This window comes from Phaenicophaeus curvirostris, chromosome 8 (genome assembly GCF_032191515.1).
Source record: "Phaenicophaeus curvirostris isolate KB17595 chromosome 8, BPBGC_Pcur_1.0, whole genome shotgun sequence".
In the NCBI taxonomy this organism is placed as follows: domain Eukaryota; kingdom Metazoa; phylum Chordata; class Aves; order Cuculiformes; family Cuculidae; genus Phaenicophaeus; species Phaenicophaeus curvirostris.
The window spans coordinates 29,474,277-29,495,407 of NC_091399.1; the positions used below are offsets into that span (position 1 = coordinate 29,474,277).

A 21,131-nucleotide genomic window follows, 5' to 3' on the forward strand; every position below is an offset into this window, starting at 1 on the left:
TGCCTTCAATGGAGCGTACAGAGGAGAATGATTGACCAGGAAATGGAAAAGGTGAAGTTTAGCCAGTGAAACTTTGGGTGTCGGGTTTATAGTGGTTTTCTGGACTGTAGGAAGTTCTCAGCTTGGGAGGAAGGGCTGTGGGATCAGCTGAACAAAAGGAGCAAGGAAATAGCTGCTCCCCTGTTTCCTGAGTGGCCTCAGAGGACAATGGGAGAAGGGGAAAAAACAGCTTGAATTCACAAGACTTCCTTGCATGGGGATGGGGAATTGTATGACAGGAGGATACATACCCACTCACTCACCAAATCCCTTAGCCTATGCTGCACCATGGTGGATGGAGACCATTTCACACCTGTGGGATGGGACTCGACACTGTTGTGATGTCTGCATATACCAGAAGGAGAGGCTGTTCCATCTCACAACACAGCATATTAGCGTTGTCTTAGGAGTGGAAAATCCCAGAGCTGCAGGCCACAAGTAAACTATTTCCAACAGATGCTGGGACAGCTAGTGTCTGATGCCTTTCCAGCACAGATTCCTCTCATTACAAGCACACAAGAACCTTGCACTAAGCTGAAGGAACCAAGCCCACCACCATCAGCCTCAAAATAAATTCCATGATCTGTCTGTGACCTCTGCCGGCTTTGGATGATGGGTCCTCCTATGGGTTCCACCTTGAAACAAGTTTTTGGGCAGCTAGATTGCACATTACAAAACTTCGCAAGATTGCACTTGATGCCTAGAAGCCCAAAAATCTGATCTTGCTTCCACAGAGTGTGGAACTGGATATGGAAAGGAAGGTGAAGCGCCTTCTTCCATCAGGGCTTGGTAGTCCTCCAATACTTCATTTTTGATCCATTGTCATGTCCATTCTTAGCAGTTTAAAAACTTTGCTCTTGTTTTCTGTAATGGTTTGCATCAGTAGGGAGTGTTCTTCTCTTTGTCCTTAACTAGGGAAACTTATGAAAGACTCTAAACAACATTGGCTTTGACATCCTCTAAGGACCAGTCTGGAGCAATTAGCTATGTGGCCTTTTTTACTGTGTTCCCTTGCTCAGAGGGTGGCTCCTCAGCTAAGGCTCTGCTGGTTTCATGAAAGCAGCAGGATGGGGACTTGCCTGCAGCCCCTCATCTGAACAGGGTCAGCTCCCAGCAATAGCAGCCCCTCTCCCAGCCTCTGGGAATCCATTCAAGAGCTTCCCAAGGCAGAGGTGGGTTCTTTGCCTATGTGACAGCAACACCACCTCTATGATGGGCTGAGCAGCTGTGAGAAGTTTTTTCCTCTGTGCTGAGGAGTGTCAGGGCATCGGCTTCCCACACCCACCTCTGCACTAGGACCTCTGCTCTGATCCTGCCCTTTAGACACTTGGCAGATGTTTGATGGAGACAGAGCCAGCTGCGTCCAGACCGACTGGGCCCCTCACCACAAGAAGGATGTTGAGGCTCTGGAGCGAGTCCAGAGAAGAGCAACGAAGCTGGTGAGGGGGCTGGAGAACAGGCTTTGTGAGGAACGGCTGAGAGAGCTGGGGGTGTTTAGCCTGGAGAAGAGGAGGCTGAGGAGAGACCTCATTGCTCTCTACAACTACCTGAAAGGAGGGTGTGGAGAGGAGGGAGCTGGGCTCTTCTCCCAAGTGACAGGGGACAGGGCAAGAGGGAATGGCCTCAAGCTCCTCCAGGGGATGTTCAGGCTGAACATTAGAAAAAAATTCTTCACAGAAAGGGTCATTGTGCACTGGCACAGGCTGCCCAGGGAGGGGGTTGAGTCACCTTCCCTGGAGGTGTTCAAGGGATGGGTGGATGAGGTGCTGAGGGACGTGGTTTAGCGTTTGATAGGAATGGTTGGACTCGATAATCTGGTGGGTCTTTTCCAACCTGGTTATTCTATGATTCTATGACTTGGTATTTAAAAGGTCAGATTTATCAGCAGGTGCAACTGTGTCCAGGTGGCTCAATGGTGCTGAGAGAGCCTGTTTCCCTACCGATATATGAGTACCTCCAGCTACGTGAAGGGTGGCGTGACCTCCTCCTGCCACTGCAAGGCCACAGATAGCCCCATGGCTCCTACCGCAGCCTGCAGCAGGGGCACAGACAGTAGGGTGTGACTGGAGGGAGCAGAAGTTGAATCCACCCTCAGGACTGGGATGGTTTCAAAACCCAAGCCTGTTTTGTGCTCCGAGTAGACCTGCTGTGGCACTCCAAGAGCCAGAGGAAATTAAAGTCCCAGCTGGGATTGGGACCCAGTGGGCTGGGTCACGGTGGGTGGCTTTGTGTGGACACACATCTAGACAAAGAGGAGCAAGGGGTGCTTGGAAGAAAAGTCTGCTGGGAAAGAGACCACTGTCTCCATGGGGAAACTGAGGCAGAGAAACAAAGAGATGTGACCCGGGACATCATAAGCACAGGAGGATGACCTGCCTGACTCACAGGTCAGTGTTCACTCCACCACATTGCACTGGTGTGCACTGAACAACCAAGGCCAAGTGCAAAGTTTTTTCCATGTTTTTCTTGCCTGAATCAATCCAGGTCCAAGGTCAAACTCACCAGCTGAGTTAAGATGAAAGCCAAGCCCCTTTTCAGAAGAAGAATCAAACTGTAGCAGCTGGTCTGGGATTTCACGGTGACATCCACAACACCTCTTCCACTGCGAAGCATCACAGAAAAAAGGCAGTTAGACCAACTCACTCCTGTCCCCAGCGAGAACTGCAGTGTCTTTGCTTGCAGAAGCAAAACTGCCCAGGCTTGCTGTCATCATGCTCCATCCAACACCTTCAGCTCTCAGGCAAGATGGGTTTTAAGAGAAGTTTTCTATAACTGAACCGTTTTCCCTCTAAACTGGTAGTAATTATTTTTGTCAGCTTTGACTCTATTTTGATTAAAAGGACAAAGAATAAACCCTGACAGCTGTACCTCGTGTTTACATTTATGGAACCAAACACTCTGATATGCTTTTTCAACAAAATTTACAAAATGAGGTCTGTCAGCTACGCTGTTCTGAAAGATTTTTAAAGACATTTCTCAAAATGCCAAAGACAGAGTGAAATGGGCTGGTCCCCTCTGGTGAAGCTGTTCCAGTTGGCTCAGAGGACTGAATAATTTTATTTTTTTGTTGGGAACTCTCCAGTTTCTGACTCATTCAATCCTGGAATGACTATTGGAAGCATGAGACTTTCCTCAATCCCAGTCCAACTCCACCAACAGTCATGGACCATAACAACTAATAAGAAAGTTGCCACTACTTAATCTGCACCTTTCCACCAACCAAGAACACCAGTGGAGAGATGACGGTCTGTTTCTGTCAATTCTTTCTTGTGTTGCTCACCCAGGACCCTGTTTGTTCTCCCTGAATAAACTGCAATAGGATGGGGAGAGAAACACCCAATACCAACCCTCACACCTCTGACACCAGGGGCTGCTTTCTCCCTTGATCATCCCTACATCTTTCTCATGGGTATTGCATTATTTTCCTTGGGCCTTTCCATAGCCAACTGAGTTGTATGGATCCTACTTACAACTTTTTTAGCCAGGTCGAGATGCTATCAGCTGTTAGTTCTTCACCAGAAGTCCAGAAGCATTCCTACTTCTTCCATCACGCTCGGTGTCTTGCACAAGTCTGTTCACACTGAGTGACAGCAGAGACTTCAGCACCCTGGTGGTAAAGAACTGAGATGTTCCCGGCTGCTCCCTGGCTGGGTACAAAGCTTGCAGCAAGAAGTTGGGCTTTTCACTGGTCTCACCATGGGAAAACAAAGCAGGAGGGAAACCAAATGATTTGAGTGCAAAGTACAAGAGTAACAGGACCAAAAGGAAAAAAAAGAAAAGAGCCGATTGTGAACATTCTTGGAGGGATAAGGATTTGTGCAGCTGACAGCTGTTTCAGAGCGAAAGATGTACCAAAACTAATTCTTGCATTTCTCTGTTTGAAAGCTGAGCTGTGCTATGTTAAGGCATTTCATATAATCTATTTTTCAAACACTTGCTTTTAGCTACTTCAACTACCTCCTCCCTTGACACTTGTTTGAAATGAACCTCTGGGACCCTGGGGAGATTTGTGTCTGTAACATCTTCTGCCACTTTCTGTTACATCAGAGAGCTTTGTTTGCTTCAGATGCTGCAAGAGGCCAACCAGACTGTCCTGACAACTCATATTCTGCTGGTATCAGTTCTGCTACAGAGTTTGTTTGCTCCTGCTGCCACGACTATACAAAGCTTAACCTGCAAGCTAAAGAAAAAATGCTGCAAAATAAAGTAAAACCAAATAAAAAGGCTGGAATGTCTGGTGACTCAATCTCTCAACTTTGCTCACTTAACTTATTTGGCCACAGAATGAAATGTGGATTGAGGAGAGCAGATTGAAATTCTTATTAAAATTGGGAGGAAGAAGGAAAAAATAGCAAAGACCACAGTCAGGATATTGTGCTGGAGATGAGAGAAACTAGTAGAAACAAAGCCCTTTTGGGCCCAAACAGTATTTCTACTTGATTCTGTGAGACAGACCAAAGCCTGGACTTTGGTCAGTGCCAGGCAGCTGGACAAGTTCTCTGCAAACACACAGTGCAGGTCTACAAGGGCTGCACTGCCCGAGCCAGCTGCTTCCAGTGAAGGAGGCACGGAAGGGTTGGAAACACATCAGCATCGTGCCAGCAGGAGTGGAAAGCAGCTGATGTCCTCCCTCCAGCCCGGAGGAAGAACCCTCCTGCAAACCTGAACTTATGCCCTACCGAAAGCTTTTCCCTTGTTGAGTTTACCAGACCGCTCTCTGCTTTTTCCTGATATTTATGCAGCAATACTGCCTGATGTCATGCACAACATACCTTAAGAAGGAGCCTGAGTTTTACTCAGAAAAGTGCTTTGCTCTCTGCCAAGCTGAGGCACTTACCTGTTCTTTAAATTCCTAAGCAGCCCCCTACATTTGGTCCAAACCCGTGTCTCATTTCCCTCACACCTCATCCATCTTTCATCTTCTGGATATGTCTCTGCCTCATCCACTTCAGTGCCAGGAGAGCTTTGGCTGGGCTGCAGACCAGGGCTGAGAGCACCCACGTATTCTGCTTCATTAACTGCTGGATCATAGTAAGAACTTCTCTTTGGGTGCTGAAGCCTGAGATCTAATGACCAGCTGGAGGCAGGAAAGGGGAGAGCAGAGCAGGAGGACAGTAAATCCCTTCCAAAGAGCAGCTGGAATGCAGACTGAAAGTATGCATGGGGAAATTCCTTTCAGAAATAGGACCCTTTCAATATATGAGCAAAAGACACTGTCCTTTGCTTGTGAAACAAGGTCTGTGCATGCTCAGATCTAGTCAGGAATACTACTCAAACAAGCTACCTTTTAATGGTGAACTCCCATCCTTTCTGTGAGAGGAGAGCCAAAAATCCTTCGCTCCTGGCCTGAGATAGTCATGGCCATTTGGTAGACCCCCACCAGGCAGGAGCTTTGTGGCTGGTGCCACCCAGCAACCATCTTACAGAGGCAGAGCATCTTCTGGAAGCAGCGTTGTGCCATGGACTTTCTCCCTGCTTTGTGCTGAAAGGAGGATGGCGAGTCAGGCTGAGGACCCAGGAGTCGCTGTGTGACAGACCTGCTTGTGACCATGTGAGGCTGCTGGGTGACTGCAGCATCCCTGCACGGCCCCAGGGAGGCAGAGAAATAACAAGAGTAGTGCTGCCCCTTGGCTCTGTGGCTCTCTCGTCCAGTAGGGGAAATGCAACCTCCAGCTCAGGTACCTGGAGAGATATGCAGGCTTGGAGAAGCCACAGGTCATTGCTAACGTCGATCCTTGCTTCAAGGCACACTTGCGAAGCATTTTGCTCTCCTCCATCACATCCACCTTCCCTTCCAGGCTCACCCTCCACCTTGACAGTGAAGGATGGGTTGAGAAACAGCACACAATTGTCACAGTGAGCCTGGAAGCACCAGAAAGTGTGAATGGTCTAAATGTAGCCACAGAAATGCTTAAACCCAGTTTTCCATCAAGTGCTTAGAGGCAATAAAAAAACAACTCTTTTTTTCCCCCCGTTGCTTAACTGGAAGAAACAATGAGGAATAAGAGTGAAGACAGACCCATTACCACTTCTCACAGCTTATTTTTAAACAAAGAAAATTAAGCTTTTCACTACTTACTGCACAATTAGACTGCAGAACCCACTGCCAGCGGATGGTGTGGAGATCGAGAGAGTAAATGAGTTCATGAAGGAGAGCTTCCTTTGCAGCTATTAAAAGTGATGGCCTGACTACAAGTCTTCCAAAAAGTCTCTGTGCCAACCAGTAGTACAGCCAGAGAGGGAGTCCTGCATTCAGCAGATTATGCCCTCCTGCAAACATCTGCTCCTGCCCATTGCTGGAAGTAAAATATTAGGGTAAACTGCTCTTCAGACTCACATCATGCAACAGATGTTGTTACACTATAGTTATTGGACTCCTTTGGTCCAGCATTAACTGTCATTCCTTTCTTTTGGTTGTTTTTACTCATTTTAACTCTAACAAAGAAGGACAATTTGGACAGAGATGAGATTTTGCTATTTTTAAAGAGCATTTATTGAAACGGCGGTTCAGAGTCTGCAGGTCACTATTTACTCTGCTTTGTGCATCAGATGTGAAGGGCAGGGAATGAAAAGTCATCACAGTGAAGGCAGGTTCCCAGAAATCACACATTTCTCTTCGTGCCGTGAGCAAGTATCTCCACCTCCTTCATGAAACGAAGGCACAGCTCCTCCTGCCATGGCAGAGCCACACACTGGACGGCCACCGGTAGCCCCACCGCTCCTTCCACAGCCTGCAAAAGTTAAGCAGAGCCCTGAGTCAGAGCACCTGGGGAGTCACAAGAGAAAACACTGTCTTTTGCCATGATAGGAAGAGAAGGCAAAGGAAGACATGCAATGGGACAGCTGCGCGTACAGCAGCCTAGCTGCACACACAGGGCAGTAGCAGGGTGTATGCAAACTGCTTCACTAAACAAGCTCCCACTCTCATCAGGAGATGTAGATAAGCCTTGGGACAATGCGCCAGAGGTGTCACCGTGCCAGTCATAAAGTTTTGCTAAGACTTAAGCTCTTCTCACTGACCTCTTTCAGCCTCTTATCCCAAGGGTCTCTGTAGTATCCTCGGTAAAGCTTCAGTTCCTCCTCATCGGCTCTCGTGACGGTGCTGACCGGCACCACCCCAGCAGGGAAGTTTAAGACGTTGTATAAATTGGTATAGGAGGTCGCAGCTGGAAAAGAACACACAGAGCAACCAAAATGGCAAAATATAGTGTGCTGAGCCGAGGCAGCAATGACTTTCAGATGACAATTTGGATTACAGGAATCGGAGACCGGAGTCACCGGACCTGAAGAGACTACAAAAACATGCTGCTTTCGAATGGTCTTTTGATGGAGAGGTTTGAGAGCTGCATGGGTGCTGAGACCTATGCCTTTACCTGTCAGTCAGATGGAGGTTAGATCTGCTCTGGAAGAGTATTTGATCCAATTGAGAGTCTGCACTTATGTCTCCCATACACCAGGGCAAAAAACCTCACACCACACAAACCAGCTATCTTCTCATAATAATCCAGATGCCCAGTTCTGTAACAACTTATTGGGGATTTTGGATTCCTGGGAGCCATTGCCAAAGAGATGGAGGACCCTGTTTGATGGAAGCTATAAAAATTTCCTTTTATTTCTGCTAGTCACAGGCAACTTTGCTATTTGCAAAGTCTTGGGAAACACAAGATGTCCACATTCAGAAGAACATGGCCTTGTACTAATGTCTACCACCCCTCTGACAACTATCCTCACAGCCACCCTCTGCTTCAAGAGTAGCTCCTGGGCTTTCTACAGGAGGGATGATGCAGGGGAAACTCACCCATGAAGGATTGGGACAGATGTGCCACTTATTGCTGCCCCATAATAATCCAAACACCTGCACCTCAGATGAGGTCAGGCATGAGAAGACCCACCCAGAGGAGGCCTCTCCTTTGATTTCTTCTCCAGAGGGAAGACTAAGCATCATGCATGGTTTAGGAAACATCCAAGAGACCAGCTCTGCCCACAAACACCACCATGGATGCATCCAGAGACACCTCAATGGCGATTACCAAATAGCTTCCCAGCGTAGCCATGGTTAAAAGCTGGCCCCAGCATGGGGCAAAGAATCACATCCAGCCTTAGCTTCCTCCATTTAGCAATGAATTCAGTGCGGTAAGCCTAGAAGGAAAGATAGAAGAGATGACAAACATCAGTGACAGGTCAATGCCTACAGGAAAAAACTTCCCTGGGTAGAATAAAAAAAAAAAAAAAAAATCAAACAAGTTGTGAGATGTGCTTTGAAAGAGCCATTGGATTTTGTTATTCCACACTTAGCTTTCCTGTCAGGATACCATGTGCTGCCCAGACCTAGACAAAAATGCTAGGTGGACATTTCATTGTTGATTTATTCCAGTATTAAACCAATCCTTCCTATGAACAGTTTTGTCTTCAAATTTTATCTATCAACAATAGTTTGAAGAATCACATCTAGCTGACTAATAAGTCAAATTTCCTCAAAGCTTTGGTTATTTTGGTAGAAGAATGTAGAAGACACGATTAAAAATATTTTCACAAAACCTTTCATTCTGCATCAGGATACAGATAAGAGAAAGAAGCAGTAAGAGACAGCTAGGAAAGCCTTCCCCTCACAATGCAAGCAGCACAGCTTCAGGCTTTTTCTGTAGATCCAAGAGAGATGTAGATTTGCAGTCTGATTCACCGCAGCTTTGCTGAACACCAGGCAATGAATGAATCCGTCCTTAAAGTGGATATTCTGTGACAGGGATACATTTATCCCATGTTCTAGCCCCTATTCTGCACAACGCCTCACCCCAAGTTTTCTGTACAATGGTCTTCCACATCTCTCACAAAAGCCCCAGCCGCAAAGCTATTGTTTAGCGTGACCTCAATTTCCATATGCAGTCTGAGATCCTTCCTGCTGAAAGCTCAATAAATGAGATGGGTTTACAGGAAATATAGTCGGTGTAGCTAACCTGACTTTCCATTGTGAGATAAAATCTGGTTGCTAGCCAAAAGTTTTGAATCAGCTCTTGTCTGCAGTAGATGAAAAAATGCGACTAGGGGTTCACTAGAGAAAAGGAACTCAAACTATGTCCGAGGTCAACAAATCTTTTTAAGAGTTTTCTTTTCAGTTGGTTTTGGTTTCTTGCAGGGGAGAGAGGGATCTATTTTCACCTAAAAAAACCCCAGACTAATTCCTTTCCAATTATTATCACCCGCTCAGCAACCAGGAAGGTTTCAGGAGTTTTTCCAGCTGTCCTATAATCCGTCAGACTTGATGGAAGAGGGTGTGCGTGTCCATCGAGTGCCTGGCACAGAGTGTGTGGTGCAGGCTGGGGGCATGTGTCTCTTGGGGAGGGTTAAGAGGCTGTTGCAGGGAATGCAGATCCTGCCTTGTGGGAGGACACTGCAACAGCTCAGCTTCCTCAGCCTTGCAAAACACCAGCTGAAAGAGGATATAATTACTCTCTATGAAAAGATCAAGGACAAGGGCAGCAGTGGAAATACCAGGGAGGAGAGGTGCTATTTAAGCTCAAGGACAGGAATAAAATAAGGATTAAAGGGAAGTGAATAAACAGCATCGGAAATATGAAGGTTTCCAACCATCGGAGAAGAGTGGAGAGGACCCAGCCAGCAAAAACAAATGCAAGCATAAGACTCAGCTTGGTCAAGAGGAGCCTGATGAGTCTGTGGGCAGCGCTGGACCCAGCCACCGAGAAGAATGCTTCCTGTCCTGTGTTTCTGACCCCAAATGAGTTCATGTGAAACTATTCTAAGCCAAAGAGTTCACAACCACAATTTTTGACTCCTAAGGTCTCTGCTGGGTAGTTCAGGCAAGGTCTTAGCCTGTGACAATAGCACCTAATGTCTGAAATGAAGAATTTGACCAAGAGACAGAAGCAAGAAAAAAATGAAGCCTCATCTTTAGTGGCTGTTCTTAATCTATTTCTGCTTATAAAAAGCAGGGCAAAGGATAATCTTTCTTCCCCACCCTCCAGTAACTTCCACATGAACATCTGTTGCCTAGAGCTCTTATCACTTCTTGCAAAGCTCAACTTTCAAAGAAAAGCCTAGCTGCTTGATTTTGACGTGATCCATTCCCAAACCCAAATCCATCACAGAGCTCAAAGCAACTGCTTATAAACTTAGGGATCTCTCACTATACTTAGTAAGGAAAAAGAAAAAAATAAAAAGATCACATTACCGCCACTGCTCCGTGCTGATCCCAGAGGTTTTTGGCAGACCTGGAAAAGTGGTAGAGGTAATCGGCTTCGGGACAGTGGCAACAGAAAACAATTAACAAAATGCACAGACTGCCCTTTGTTATGGAAACCACATGACCCTTCTGGGATCAAGCTACAGGATCATCCAGCTGATTCCACTGGCTTCACAAGTGCATAGAGGTACATCAAAAGAGAGTTGTAGAATCACCAGGTTGGAAGAGACCCACTGGATCATCAAGTCCAACCATTTCTATCAAATACTAAACTATGCCTCTCAGCGCCTCGTCCACCTGTGCCTTAAACACCTCCAGGGAAGGTGACTCAAACCCCTCCCTGGGTAGCCTGTTCCAGTGCCCAATGACCCTTTCTGTGAAAAGGGTCTTACATTAAAAGCTTGCCACCACGTCTAGGTGCTCTGGCAGCTACACAAAAATCATGGCAGTCTTCTAAATTCACTTGCTCCCAGCCTGGTGTGTTTCTGTCTCTCCTGGGAGGCCACCTGCCTCACACCACACTGCACCTGCATGCAGAGACCTCTGCATTAACCTGGCACATGATGCTTTGGTCACCAGACTCCACCTGATGGGGAAGGTAGCCCATGTCTCTCTGTGCTGATCTGTATGGATTCATCCTAGCCCTGCCAAGATGAGGATCCTTGAGCTCTTGAAGTAATCTCTGGCTGTGTAGACCTGGATAATACCTTGCTAAGCCCAGGTGGTGCTGAGGCAGCACATCCTCATCTGGCTCAGCCTGTGCTGCACAGCCCCATGACAGGGCTTTGGAAAGCAAGCTGCCATCTACCTGCATGAACCTGCGGACACATCCATGTACATCCCCTTTCTCTAGGGCTACTTCAGTGCATCTTACCCCACTCCACAGAGAGCACTGAGATCCCGAGCGATTCGTGGGTACTTTTGGAAAGAAGAGAAAAAACTTGGAATTAGTCTACAACAATGCAACTGAAATAAGTGGCTACAATGCAATTGCATTTTGGGCTCACTTCTTGTCCTACCAGAAGTGGCTCTGAAGAACAGGTACGGTTTCTGGTGGAGTGGTTTTACATTAATTTATACATTTAATTACAACAGCCCACGCCAATAATGCTCTAGACAACACCGCCAGCCCCAAGAGCATCTTCTGGATGTCAGGATGCTGTTTAAATCCTTGCTAGCGATATTCTTTCTCTTGGAGCCCATCACTGGATAGGCTGGATGGCTCACAGGTTCCTGAGAATGGATCATATTTCAACCTGCCCATGCAAAACTCCCACAAAGGGCTGTCAGACCCACTTGATAAGTTCAGGCCGGGTTTAGAGACTAAGCGTATTTCACGATGAAGCCCATCAGGCACTTAACATGAAGCAGCAAAGCACTCTTAGAGGGCAGCAGCCTATCTCCCTGCAAGCAGAAACCTCTCTATCTTGTTGATTTCCTTTAACGCAGATGAGACGTGTCCACATACTTACTATGGGTTTCAAAATAATAGCCAAGATCCTTTTCACCACAGTAGGAAGCCTGTAAGTATTGAACTGGGATTTCAGGTTGGGATCCACGATGTCTCCTTTGCTGGAAAGGCAGGAAGTGAGGGAAAGTTCAGGACAAGCCATCTGTGCCAGAGCTACAGTGACAGCAGTGCCGTTTCCAAAACAGGGTTTGCCTTAGAAGACAAAATCTGCCTGTTTCAACCCAAAACACTGAACAAGAGATGCTCATGTGTGGTTTAGATGCTCAGGTGTAACTGCTCACTGCAAAAGTTACAGAGAAATAATTATTTTACTCCCTATATTGTCAGTGCTATGCAGACTCTTGAGTGCTTTGCAGCAGTCACGGCGCTGCTGGCACATGGTATCATCCTATGGTGTTATCCATGCATGCAAACTGCTCTTGTGAATGAGCTGCTGCTTGTGTAAAATTCATCCTTCCAGAAACTGTTCCTCTGCTGTTCATTATTCAGTTTACACCCATAAGAATATAAACACTCTGGATGCAACTACTAGCTACGCAGTGCCAAGTCTCATGGACCACACAGAAAAGGGGGGTGTTACTCACAAGCAGTCCACCAGGTGAGCTCCACCATCCGAGAAAATCCCTCTGGTGAACAGCTCGTCTACCACGTAGTCAATCTTGGGTGGTGCAAAGGGAACAAGCTGCAAGAAAACCATCCCTGTTCAAGAGGTGACAAAGATGAATGACTCACTGAGCCCTCTGTGAACCTCTCCTCCTCACCAGTGAGGTGGTGGGAAGAAGTGGTGGAAAGCTTAGGCCCTCCCTGCTGCTGTAGGACAGAAAGACCCTATTTTCAAAGCGTTAACAGTATCAGCCCATTGTCCTTTCCCACCTCCAAGGCATTAACACATCATGACCTGGCCCAGGCTCCACTCCTCCACATGTTAAAGAATTTTTAGAAGCTTCAAAACACTAAGTATTTTAAATTAATTTACATCATTGGAAAAACCCCTATATAGAAATCCCCACTGGGGGAACCGCAGGATAATTTAGGCTAGAAGACATCCCTGGAGGATCAACTGCTGCAACTCACTTCCATTTACCCACCAAGGAACCTGTAAAATGTCCCTCTACAGCTGAGGGACCGTCCACATTGTGGGAACTGATATTTATGGTAACACCACATATGATGGAAATAATAGGGCTCTAGAAAAAAAGGTGACTTGGAAATATCTGAATGTGATTCTCCTCTCTGCTAGGCCAGAAATATAAGGAAGATTGCTTTGGTTTGGGAAACAAAATATTGTATTAGCCTTCTTCTTGATGATCCTAGGCAGCAGAAGTGGAGAAGGAAAGTTACTTGTCCAAACTCTGTAAGGAGGAGGATAACAACTGCAGGCAACCACAGGCAAGAAAACCCACCGTATGCCCTGCATCCTGGAGGAGCTTTCTTGTCTGCTGGATGGCCCGTTTCATGCTGGGTGAAGGCTGGAAGTAGCCATCTTCTTCATAATATCCAATCCGAAGTGGCTTTGAACTGGTGTAAATCTGTGAGGACCCACCACATGCATACATTAAATGTACAAGACTGGACCATTCCTTGGGCTTAAGAAGGCAGCAGCTGAGGTCTCCCGGGTTTGAGGAATGATGGGAGAATAGGGTTGGTGGAAATAAGTGGTGTCCAAAACACAGGGCTGCAATGATGGTCATTGGTATGGTCCTTCTAACACCATCTCCTGCCACATGAACACGTCCCAGCTTTGAGACAGCAGATGTGATAGTACCCATACAGACCACATGCCTGGGATGCCTGGCTAGAGACAGAGCTCGGGGGCTGTTCATAGAATCATAGAATCACCAGGTTGGAAAGGACCCACTGGATCATCGAGTCCAACCATTCCTATCAATCACTAAACCATGTCCCTCAGCACCTCACGCCACTGTCCCTTAAACACCTCCAGGGAAAGTGACTCAGCCACCTCCCTGGGCAGCCTGTTCCAGTTCCTCTAAGGTAAAAGGCTGGTCTGCACTGTCTGGGTGTCAGAGACAACTGAAAGATCCTAGTATCTGAGCTACAAATCAGATGGTAGAAGCAGAGAGCTAATGGCAAAGGGCAATGATTTCTTAGGTCAGTGACTGTTAGATCAGGCTTTCTAATTACAGGTGTGAGGTGAATTCCTCAGATCAGTAGAAATTAGTTCCTTTAAGGATTGGTCCAGGATGGACCCAACAGGCTTGTTTTGGACATTGCTGGGAAAAGAAGGGATCGGTATCTAGCAGGTCTCATCAGGGCAAGCTAACAGGGGCCTGCTAACCCCGCTGTGTGGCTGCTTCTTGTGGCTGCTCATGCTGCACGTTCTCTGTTCAGAAGGACACTTGCTTCCTTGGGACATGAAACCAGACAGAAATCTCCCAAGATCTCATTCTGTTGCTGGATAAATGGAGGTATAGAATCATAACATAGAATCACCAGGTTGGAAAAGACCCACCGGATCATCGAGTGCAACCATTCCTATCATGGAATGGGATGGCCTCTGAGCCTTACCTTCTCATCAAAGGGGATGGGGGGCACAGTGGGATCCAGCTGGAACATCTCCTCGCAGAGCAAGGCCTTCATGCACAGGGCCAGGCTGTCCACATCCCTTGCCATTGGCCCCAGCATCCCTGTCACTGCAAGCACAAAGGTCCTGTCACTGCAGGCAGATGGGCTGGTGCTGTCTCATAGTTACCGGTAGGGGTTCAGCATGGAAGAGTTTCAGTCAGGCCAGGGAAGAGGAATGAGCGTAACATGCAAGAAGTGAGCAAGGAGGTCCAACAGGGACAGGCTGTAGTCTCGGAGCAGAGGCAGCCTACTGATTCTGACCTTCTGGGCCAGGCTTCTGCAGGCACAAGGCTCACTCAAGAGGAGCGAGGACTGCAGCCTTCCTGCCAGCAGCAATAGCTGGCAGCAGCTGAAGCCATCAGAGTCTCCTGGAAGCATCTCCAGTGAAATAGCCCAGGTCTTTGGGATGTGCATCTCACATTTATCACTGCTACGGATTGTGTTGCCTGAACGGGTATTGCTTCAATTCTGCTCAGATTCACCCACCACCATCCAGCTAGTGCAAAAAGGCAGGCCCTGATCTAATAGATCACCAGTTTTTACTGCCCATGAGACGCAATCGAGCAAGGACATTTCCTGGCATTGCAGCAGCAGGAGGAGATATAAGAAGCAAAGTTTTGACAGAAGTAACATGCCACCTGGATGGACTTACCTGATTGCATTCCTACAATAGGAGAAACCACACCCCGCTTGCTGGAAATATAATGGGAGAAGCAGATTAGCAGCAGCTCTTGCTGTAAGGCAGGTCACTACGCTGAGTTACAGACTTCCCATTTGCCCCCAGTCAACATCTAACAGGGAAAAAGGTCCTGCAAAGACTTGACACTTTCAAGGCTAGGAAGACTTCCACAGTCTGTAGGCTGCTAGCACCAAAGACAGTTTTTACCATTTTCTTTCCCTGGTGCATCTGATTCTCATCTGTGAATAAACCACCTCTGATAAACAGAAAACTCTCATAAGCAAAGCAGGGGCTGGAAAACATCTGACAAGGAGATGACCCTGTAGTATATGCTTTCAGCTTCCTGGCCAGGGTTAATAAAAAAATGAGTAAGTCTTTGCTGTGTTAACAGATGAAGGGCATCACACGTCATTAATAAATCCCTTAGCCCTAGCTCACACAAGGAAACAGCAGGTGGTAACTTAAACCTGGAGGAAACCATGGACATCTACTACAAAGTTTGATACACTGTGGGGGACGCTATGCAGCCTCCACAGTGGATGGAAGAAGGGGACAGATGTTGGGATGTACCTGATTCTATCAGCTGTAGGTTTGAGCCCACACAGCCCGCAGAAGCTGGATGGCAAGCGGATGCTGCCAGCTATATCTGAGCCAATGCCCAGGATGGAGCCTCCTCCTGCGATCAGAGCTCCCTCTCCTCCTGAAGAGCCCCCCGAGGTCTTCTGGTGGTTGAGAGGGTTCAGCGTCTGGCCAAAGATGAGGTTGCTGCAGTCATAGCTGGAGAGAAGAAGATGATCAGATGAGTGAGGTGCTTCTTTCTCTGCAAAACATCTACACAGGACACAGAGCATCTGTGCGGGGATAACCGTAGAATTAATCCCAGCAGGTAGAATCAGCATGAATGCAGTCTATTGGTACAGCTGGATTTGAGAAGAAAGAGGCATCAAGTGTAAGATAAATAATCTCAGATTGAAATGAGGAGGCAATTAACTCAATGTGCATGATTAGCTTGGACAAGGGTGGGAATTTGTGCATGCAGGCCGACCCTCTTTCAAATTGCAAGTCGCATGTCATAGCATTTTCATGAAGACGAGCACACAATTACTTTATCATTGTCTGTGGGATGTTGGTTTTCACAAAGGGGATTGCCCCCTGGCTCTTTAGAACCTGGACGATGACGCTATCTTCTTCCTTCACTTGGCCCAGAAACTTCACCATCCCTCCAGAGGAGACGTGGCCCTTGGGGATGGGAAGCAAAGCTCTTTAGGTGCTTAGGAAAGATGCTATTTGAAGCCATCACAATAACGGTCTTAAGTCTTAATGACTCCAATGACAAAGCTCCCACCTAACATTTCTCTCAGACAAAGCAGGACCTGACTACCCCGGGGAAAATGGAATCAGAGCAAGTTAGAAATTTCTGCAGAAAACAAAATTTTCATGAGAAGAAAGGCAAGTTTGCTGGTTCCATGAATATGTGGTCCAAAACATCTTTGACTTAGGGAACTCTTGGCCAGCCCTCATGAGGTGAAAAGCAGCAAGCTGGATCCCTTGTACCGGGGTAAAGGACTGGGCTACCTGATCTCTACCCAGCCCTAAGCCAAGAGGCAGGGCAATTAGGGATGTACCTTGCAGTTAATGTGGTCCTTGATGCTGACGGGAATGCCATAGAGCAGTCCCTTCTCCTCCTGCTTCTTCAGTTGCTGCAGCTGATCCTCACAGCCATGAATGAAGTCGATCACACAGTTCACCTCCCGAGTTACCTCCAAAGCCTCTCCAGGACACAGAAGAGCAAGCGGACAGGTGAATGGAAAAAAGGAAGCAAGCAGTATTTAAACTGAGTTTTCAAGCAGAAAAATTGAATCTCCTCACACCTCCAGCACTCATTATTCAGACCTTACCTATAAACTTTAGATGTTTCTACCTAAGACAGTTTTCTGTCCTGGATCTGTCCTACTTATTTGCCCATAAGCCACCCTCCAGCCATCACAGCGCTGACAAATTGTAATCCCAGCACTGCCAGTTCTCTCAGCAAATGAGCTGGTTTTTAATTTGAAAGCTCCCACTGTAGGAGACCCCTGTGACATCTCTTCCATATTGGAGGTATCACTCACTTTGCCCATGTAGGAGTACAGGACACTTTCTGGGGACAGGGACCCTTCCTTCAGCTTCTCCACCAACTCCACCATTGTCAGCGAGAGGATATGTGCAGTCTGGGTTCCTGGGTTCTGCAAAGGGTTGGAAATCAGGGGCAGAGGGAAAAAAAATACCAACAGAAAAGGCTGGTGTTGAGGCTGAAAATACCCAGTTCTAACATCTGCCCAGCAATGACCTTAAATGGAGAATTTTAGGACAAATTCCCTGTAGAAATGCAGATCTCCTGCATGGCACTACATGTGCTGGAGTGGGGAATTTGCTGATAGGGAATTTGCTGAGTCTTAGTTCATAAAATCAGAACCAAAACAGGCAGAAAATTGCTTTTTGACTGGAATGTTGCATGAACCTGTAAGAGAGGTTGGATAATCTATTTCTGTTTACCCTCTTGCAGGCCTTCACCCCACTTCTAACTCATACATAATGTATTGAATAGCTAAAGTTTTACAAAGTTTATCATTAACATGGGAAAAAAAAATGTGTGGGCAGTTTGCAACCTCCCTCTCAAGAAAAGAATAGCAGTAGGTATTTATTATAGGCTCAAGATAAATCTCAAATCATAGAATCATAGGATCACCAGGTTGGAAGAGACCCACTGGATCATTGAGTCCAACCATTCCTATCAAACACTAAACCATGCCCCTCAGCACCTTGTCCACCCATCCCTTAAACACCTCCAGGGAAGGTACCTAATCCAAGAACCTGACCTCCTAAAATCCAAGTGCTTCTTTACTTGGACACAGGCAGGAGGAAATGGCTTTTGGTCACTAATGTGTAGATGTTGGTGGGATGCAACATCCCTAGCCTCCATCTTCATGCTTTGAGAATGGTGGGGCAAACAGATCCCTGTTGAGGGGCAGAGGGAAGGAGGACAAGAGAGGAAAGGCTTGGCAGTAGGGATGGATGAGGAGAAAAAGGCATAGTGATGTCTGAATGAGGGGTTCCCAAACCTCCATCCATCTTTCATCCTCAGGATTCCCTTGACAAGTCTGTATTAGAAATACTTCCCTTACACTGCCTTTACAGCAGGTTTTTTTGTAACAGCAGGGAGTAGCGACCCTCAAAAAAAATCGGTCATGATCCAAAACATGCACGTGTCCTAACCCCATTTCTTAGGTCACCCAAAATACAACCCCTTCGACCCACACACACTTTCCCCCTGATTACCTCTTGCTTAAGCCTGTGAACTGCCTTCTCCATTCGCTCCAGGGCCAGATCCCGTGTTCTCCTCGCCTCCTCCATCTTCTGCTGGATCTGCTTGCGTCCCAACCACTTCAGTAGCATGATGGCCCCAGCTGAACCACAGAGCAGAGCTGAAAGGGCACGAGAGTCTCCCCACAATGGTTCTAGGACCTGCCACAGTTGCTCTTGGGTCATCATTTATCTTCTAGTCCTTCCTGTTCTGGTCCAACTACAGACACCTGAGTCTCCAACCTTTCCCTAAGGAGGGCTGATGAAGGCAGACTGTGATTGCCTGCTGTGCAAGATCAGCTCCAAGGCACAGTTGCACTAACAAAGTCCAGGAATGGAATTTTTAGACCATGGACTTTGAAAGGGTCTGCCTTCCAGAGAAGCACTGTGGGTCAGGCTGCAGAGCAGTGCACTCAGCTCACACTGAATGTCTGGGGGCAGGGGGGAGGTTGTCCCCCAAGGCTGCGTCTCCCCAAGCCACCTCCTGCTGCTGTACCTGCTTACACAGAGCTGATAAAATGAGCTGAAGGTCTGCAAAGCTCAGGTGTGGGCTATCCCTACTATAACCACATCCAATAATTAATTGGCAGTTAAGCCTATTAACTACAGGTGCTCAGACACCATCTCTGTCCCCAAACAGCAGAATACGTACCCCTTGGAGCTTGAGACAACACAGCTCTGCTTGTCCTGGGGAACCCAGTGCAGGGGGTAAAATTGCACCTGTTGAAGAGGAGCAGACTTAGGAGAACCAAGAATTTGAAGGTGATGCAGGGCACAGTGACCCTAGAAAGACAAGATGGAAGTAGCTATCTGAAAATGTCTTCAAGGAGCATGACTTGATCTGTTTAATTTTCAATTGGAGCCCCTTTGAAAACCATTTTGGCAACTCAGATTAAGGTGTGAGCACTTTTGGGAAGTCCTCTCTGATGGACTCAGCATCCTATTCACTCTCCAGTTCCTAAGCCCTCTTCTAGCCAGCACAAGGCAAAGGAGCTGGACTTCGCAGCGTTGCCAGCCATGGGAGCTGCTCATTGCAACGGGTGCCCCCCACTCTCCAAGAGTACAGAAAGAAGGGTCTGAAAAAACATAGCTTATCTCAGACCTCAAGGGTCTGAAAGCCCTCAGGGAAGGAACAGATGTTTCTGAAATTTCACTGCCAAGATGTCAAGCAACATTGCCGTATCTGGAGATGTGCTGGCTCTGCCCCAAGAAGTAGGGTAGCAGAGCTTGTAAGGATGATGCATCCAGGGTAATCGTTACTCTCTGATGAAGAGGTTTTGTTTGGCGAGTTGAAAGCCAGTGATCATGCTGCTATCGCATTACCTTGCCTGTTATAGACGCCGATGGGATTATTCCTGTGGCAGCAGGAAGGGAGCTCAGGGAAGAAGCAAGACCTCATAAGGAAAGTGGTTGCTGGCTGGAAAGGCGAGGAGGATCCTCCTTGTTTTACCAGAACAGAGAGCAAAAAGAGCACAAATCCTCAATACAGATGGCACTAGCCTCTCCCCACCGACTGTGTGGATGTGGTCTTCACTGCCCCATCCCAGCCTTAAGCTTCATAGCTGCCACTCCCTCTGTCTAGGCTGGACTGGGAGCAGCCCGTAGCTGTACAGCTCACTGCAGGTCTTTCCTCAGGGCTTCCAGTGAGGAGCATTTACTGTTTCAGGTCCACTGGCTTCTCCATCATTTGGACTCCTGCACTCTACCCACCTCTGTGCCAGAGAGAGAACAGTTAAATCAATAGAGTGATGCAGTACTTGGCTCTCCAGGAGCACGGGTGCAGGACCGCACAGGGCATTGCCTCTCCTGGGATAAGCCCCTCCAGGCTTGAATTTTAAAATGCAAACAGAAACTTCATGCAGCATTTTTCTGTGTGGGCAGTGACGACCTGCAGCTGCTGAAAAGCCCCACCCAAGCTCTTCTGGGGCTTGGCTTTCAGTCCTGGATGCCTGGAGTTCCCTCCCTCCTTCTTTCCAAGCCTGTTGATAAAGAATTGAGGTCCCGAGGGCTGCTTTCTGCTAGGCTGGCACAAACCTCTCTGTCCAGCCCTTGAAAAGGCCCCATGGTTTTGCAGGGCTCTGGTTTAAACTACGAAGTGAGATAAAAGCCAACATGAATCCTGCCAGAGCTTTGTTACAATCTGCCTGTGACATTTCTGCATTGGCAAAACGCTTTTGCATGTGGTATGTTCCTCTCTGGAACACCCTCGGAAACCTAGTAGGAGCAGCCACTGCTGCTGCTGCCAATCCCAGTGTTGGAGACTGCCAGCGGCTGGAAAACCCAACTGGAAAACCTGGCCTGGCCCCATCTGCCAAATGGGAGGAGAGAGTGTGCAGGGCAGCCTGTCCAGCCGGCTCTCTGACCCCGGCATGGTGCTTTACGCATGCAATACTGTGAGCTGAAGCACTGCATGCATCCATCTGCTCTGGGGAAAGCAGGAGTAGGTGTCTGAAGGAGAAGGGATTTAGTGATCGCTCCAGATTTCCCTTCCATGGTGTACAAGGTGCCAGTGCTGTGGGAAGCAGTCCAGCTTGCTCCACTTGCCAGAGCCTGCAGGCAGACTCAGATTTGACCTCAAATGGCTGGTCTGTGGTAGGGAAAACACCAATTTCATCCTCAGGGAGCTGAGGAGGGAAGGGAAAGCCCCTTTTCCTATAGCACTCAAAACAGAAGTCTGAACATCTCCGACAAAACCAGTCCTCATGCCTCAGTTTCCCCATTTGTCAGAGGAAGAGCATGTTCTTGCACTTCCCTGGAGGGTTTTGAGAGGGTTTTTAAAATCCACCCCACCCCCCAAACAAAAACTTTAAGTAACAGAC

The 21,131-nt window shown here is 47.5% G+C and overlaps 1 protein-coding gene across 1 annotated transcript; it reads right to left on the minus strand.

Moving 5' to 3' along the window:
- Nucleotides 1-6,508: 6,508 nt before the first annotated feature.
- On the minus strand, nucleotides 6,509-18,640 carry LOC138723691 (vitamin D3 hydroxylase-associated protein). The gene is made up of 15 exons (XM_069863026.1): nucleotides 18,289-18,640; nucleotides 17,082-17,195; nucleotides 16,596-16,739; nucleotides 16,076-16,209; nucleotides 15,541-15,747; nucleotides 14,944-14,984; nucleotides 14,235-14,359; nucleotides 13,112-13,237; nucleotides 12,293-12,390; nucleotides 11,710-11,809; nucleotides 11,112-11,155; nucleotides 10,226-10,265; nucleotides 8,070-8,178; nucleotides 7,060-7,205; nucleotides 6,509-6,770 (listed from the first exon to the last, which is right to left on the minus strand). Exons 1-15 carry the CDS (start codon nucleotides 18,499-18,501, stop codon nucleotides 6,642-6,644), a joined length of 1,770 nt encoding a protein of 589 aa, XP_069719127.1. The 5' UTR covers nucleotides 18,502-18,640; the 3' UTR covers nucleotides 6,509-6,641.
- Between the last annotated feature and the right edge of the window lie 2,491 nt (nucleotides 18,641-21,131).